We start from the raw sequence: 2,500 nt of genomic DNA on the forward strand, positions 1-2,500 counted from the left end.
ACCAAAGCACACGGTCCCAATTGAAGCCCCAATACCGCTTGGCGAACTCCAGACGCTTGCATTTATGATTGTGAGTGAGGAAAGGTTTTCTCCGTGCATGCCTCCCAAACAGCTTGTTGGCATGTAGACAGCGCCTTATGGTTGATTTGGAGACTTTGTGACCCCAGGATGCTACCATTTGTTGTAATTCTGTAACAGTGAGCTTTGGAGATCTTTTGATTTCTCTTACCATCCTCCTCACTGTGCGTGGTGGCAAAATAAACTTGGGTCCTCGTCCAGGCTTGTTTACCACTGTTCCAGTTGTTTTGCACTTCTTAATTATTCCTCTCACAGTGGATATGGGCAGCTGCAGTTGAGTGGCAATCTTCTTGTAGCCTCTGCCTGACCTGTGAAGGTCGACGCACATCTGCCTCACTTGTATGCTGTGTTCCTTTGTCTTTCCCATGTTTAAGAGTGGATAAGAGAAATGGCCTCGGTGTCACGTCATATTAATACCCCAGGGAAACAGGAAGTGATGAATTACTAATTAAATGTTCCTACATACTCTGGTAAACTTTGTAAACTACTGTAGAAATGACAGAAATGATTCAATTATATTTATTTCCTGGGAATTGTTAAGGGTGCCAATAATTGTGGAACAGGTGATTTAATGAAAAATAATTATTTTTTAGTCAGGGATTTTTTTATTTTCTTACAATTCATTTGAGTTGAAGGCTACATTTTCCTACAATTTTCAGTGAGACAGTATTCTTCTGCAATAAACACTGAATTTATTTCAAGGCTTTTAACACATCTCAACCAGGGGTGCCAATAATTATGGAGGGCACTGTATATATAAACACACAGGAGGGAGACAAACACGATTATAAATACATGATGTTGCTGTTATAGAACTTTCAGATATCGTCTGATGCGCTGTAGCAATCAGAGAGGTTATTTATCTTAAAGTTAGCGTTAGCTCCCAGACGTTAGCACTACTGCTGCTAGCAGAGAGAAAGACGATGATAAATAGCAGACGAATAGAGAAGACAATAGGAGACGATAACAGGAGAATAGAGACGATAACAGGAGAATAGAGACGATAACAGGAGACGATAACAGGAGACGATAACAGGAGAATAGAGACGATAACAGGAGACGATAACAGGAGAATAGAGACGATAACAGGAGACGATAACAGGAGAATAGAGGAGACGATAACAGGAGAATAGAGACGATAACAGGAGAATAGAGACGATAACAGGAGAATAGAGACGACGATAGTAGACGAGAAGTTAGTAGAACATGTGAGGAGGCCGCGATAGCACCGCGGAGAGAAAGACGACAACTCCAGTTAGCAGATCAGAGACACACCGAGCGAGGTGCACGATTCCGCCAAACATGTTCTAGTTGAGTAAGGTGCAGTTTCCACGTAGCAGGATATTTTTTTAGCAGGGTATTTTTTTCTCCTGTTAGGTGTAAACGCAACATGTGGATAAAAATAAATCCTCCATTGTAACAAATGCGTTTCAGCCCCCTAAACAGGATATTTTTTTTCTCCTGCTTTTCATACCTGGATTTTAAATATCTGCTACGTGGAAACAGAAGGCCAAAATCAATGCAAAACCAATGCAACCAGGAGAAAAAAAATATCCACATGTAAAAATATCCAGCTTTGTGTAAACACCCAATGCAAAGGAGTAAAATGTAATGAGAGGAGTAAAAATAATTAATAACAGTAAATATTAGTTAGTAGGTTGCGGTTCGGTTCCGTGCCGCCGGGTTCTCTAACTAACCGTCTCCCGGTTCCGTTTCCTGTTCTGCGGTCGCGTCGTCATGGTTACCGGCCACCTCCTGCACTTCCTGCTTAAGCCCCGCCTCCTGCACTTCCTGTTTCCTGTCCTCTACTTCCACTTCCTGCCTAAGCCCCTCCTCCTGCACCTCTACTGGGCCAATCAGAGAAGGAGGGCTGTTACCGTCGTCTGAGGCTCCGCTAACCCCACAGGCCTGGTTGCTAGGCAGGTTGCTAGGCAGCGGGTCGCTAGGCAGCTCGGACGGGGGCGGAGCCATAGACTCGGAGGCGGGGGCGTTGCAGGCCAGGTAGGCGGGGCTTGGCTTGGTCTCCGTGACGACGCTGCTGCTGTCAGCGTAGGGGTTCTGAGGCTCCTCCTCCTCCTCCGCGTCGGGGGTGTGGCCGAGAGGGAGGGTGCTCTCTTTCAGGTCCTCTTGGCCTGTGTGCCCGTTACCCATGGCAACCTCCATCACACACTCCTCGTCCTGCTGCTGCTGCAACTCTGGAGACACACACACACACACACACGCACACACACACGCGCACACGCGCACACACACACACACACGCATTAGAGCCTCATCAAAATCCTGCTGTTGTGTGTGTGTATGTGTGTGCATGCGTGTGTGTGTGTGCGTGTTTGCGTGTGTGTGTGTGTGTGTGTGTGTGTGCGTTCGTGTTTGCGCGCGCGTGTGTGTGTGTGTGTGTATCTGTGTTGGATGTGTGTAA

General features: G+C 46.4%; 1 protein-coding gene across 1 annotated transcript in view; it reads right to left on the reverse strand.

Annotated features, from left to right (window-relative positions):
- The window catches only part of srpk1b (SRSF protein kinase 1b), a 76,076-nt gene that overhangs the window by 7,283 nt on the left and 66,293 nt on the right, over positions 1-2,500 (reverse strand). The window contains exon 17 of the mRNA XM_063193392.1: positions 1,776-2,273. Coding sequence (XP_063049462.1) covers positions 1,776-2,273 — 498 coding nt within the window. The remainder of the gene's footprint in view (positions 1-1,775; positions 2,274-2,500) is intronic.

This window comes from Engraulis encrasicolus, unplaced genomic scaffold, assembly GCF_034702125.1.
Source record: "Engraulis encrasicolus isolate BLACKSEA-1 unplaced genomic scaffold, IST_EnEncr_1.0 scaffold_37_np1212, whole genome shotgun sequence".
In the NCBI taxonomy this organism is placed as follows: domain Eukaryota; kingdom Metazoa; phylum Chordata; class Actinopteri; order Clupeiformes; family Engraulidae; genus Engraulis; species Engraulis encrasicolus.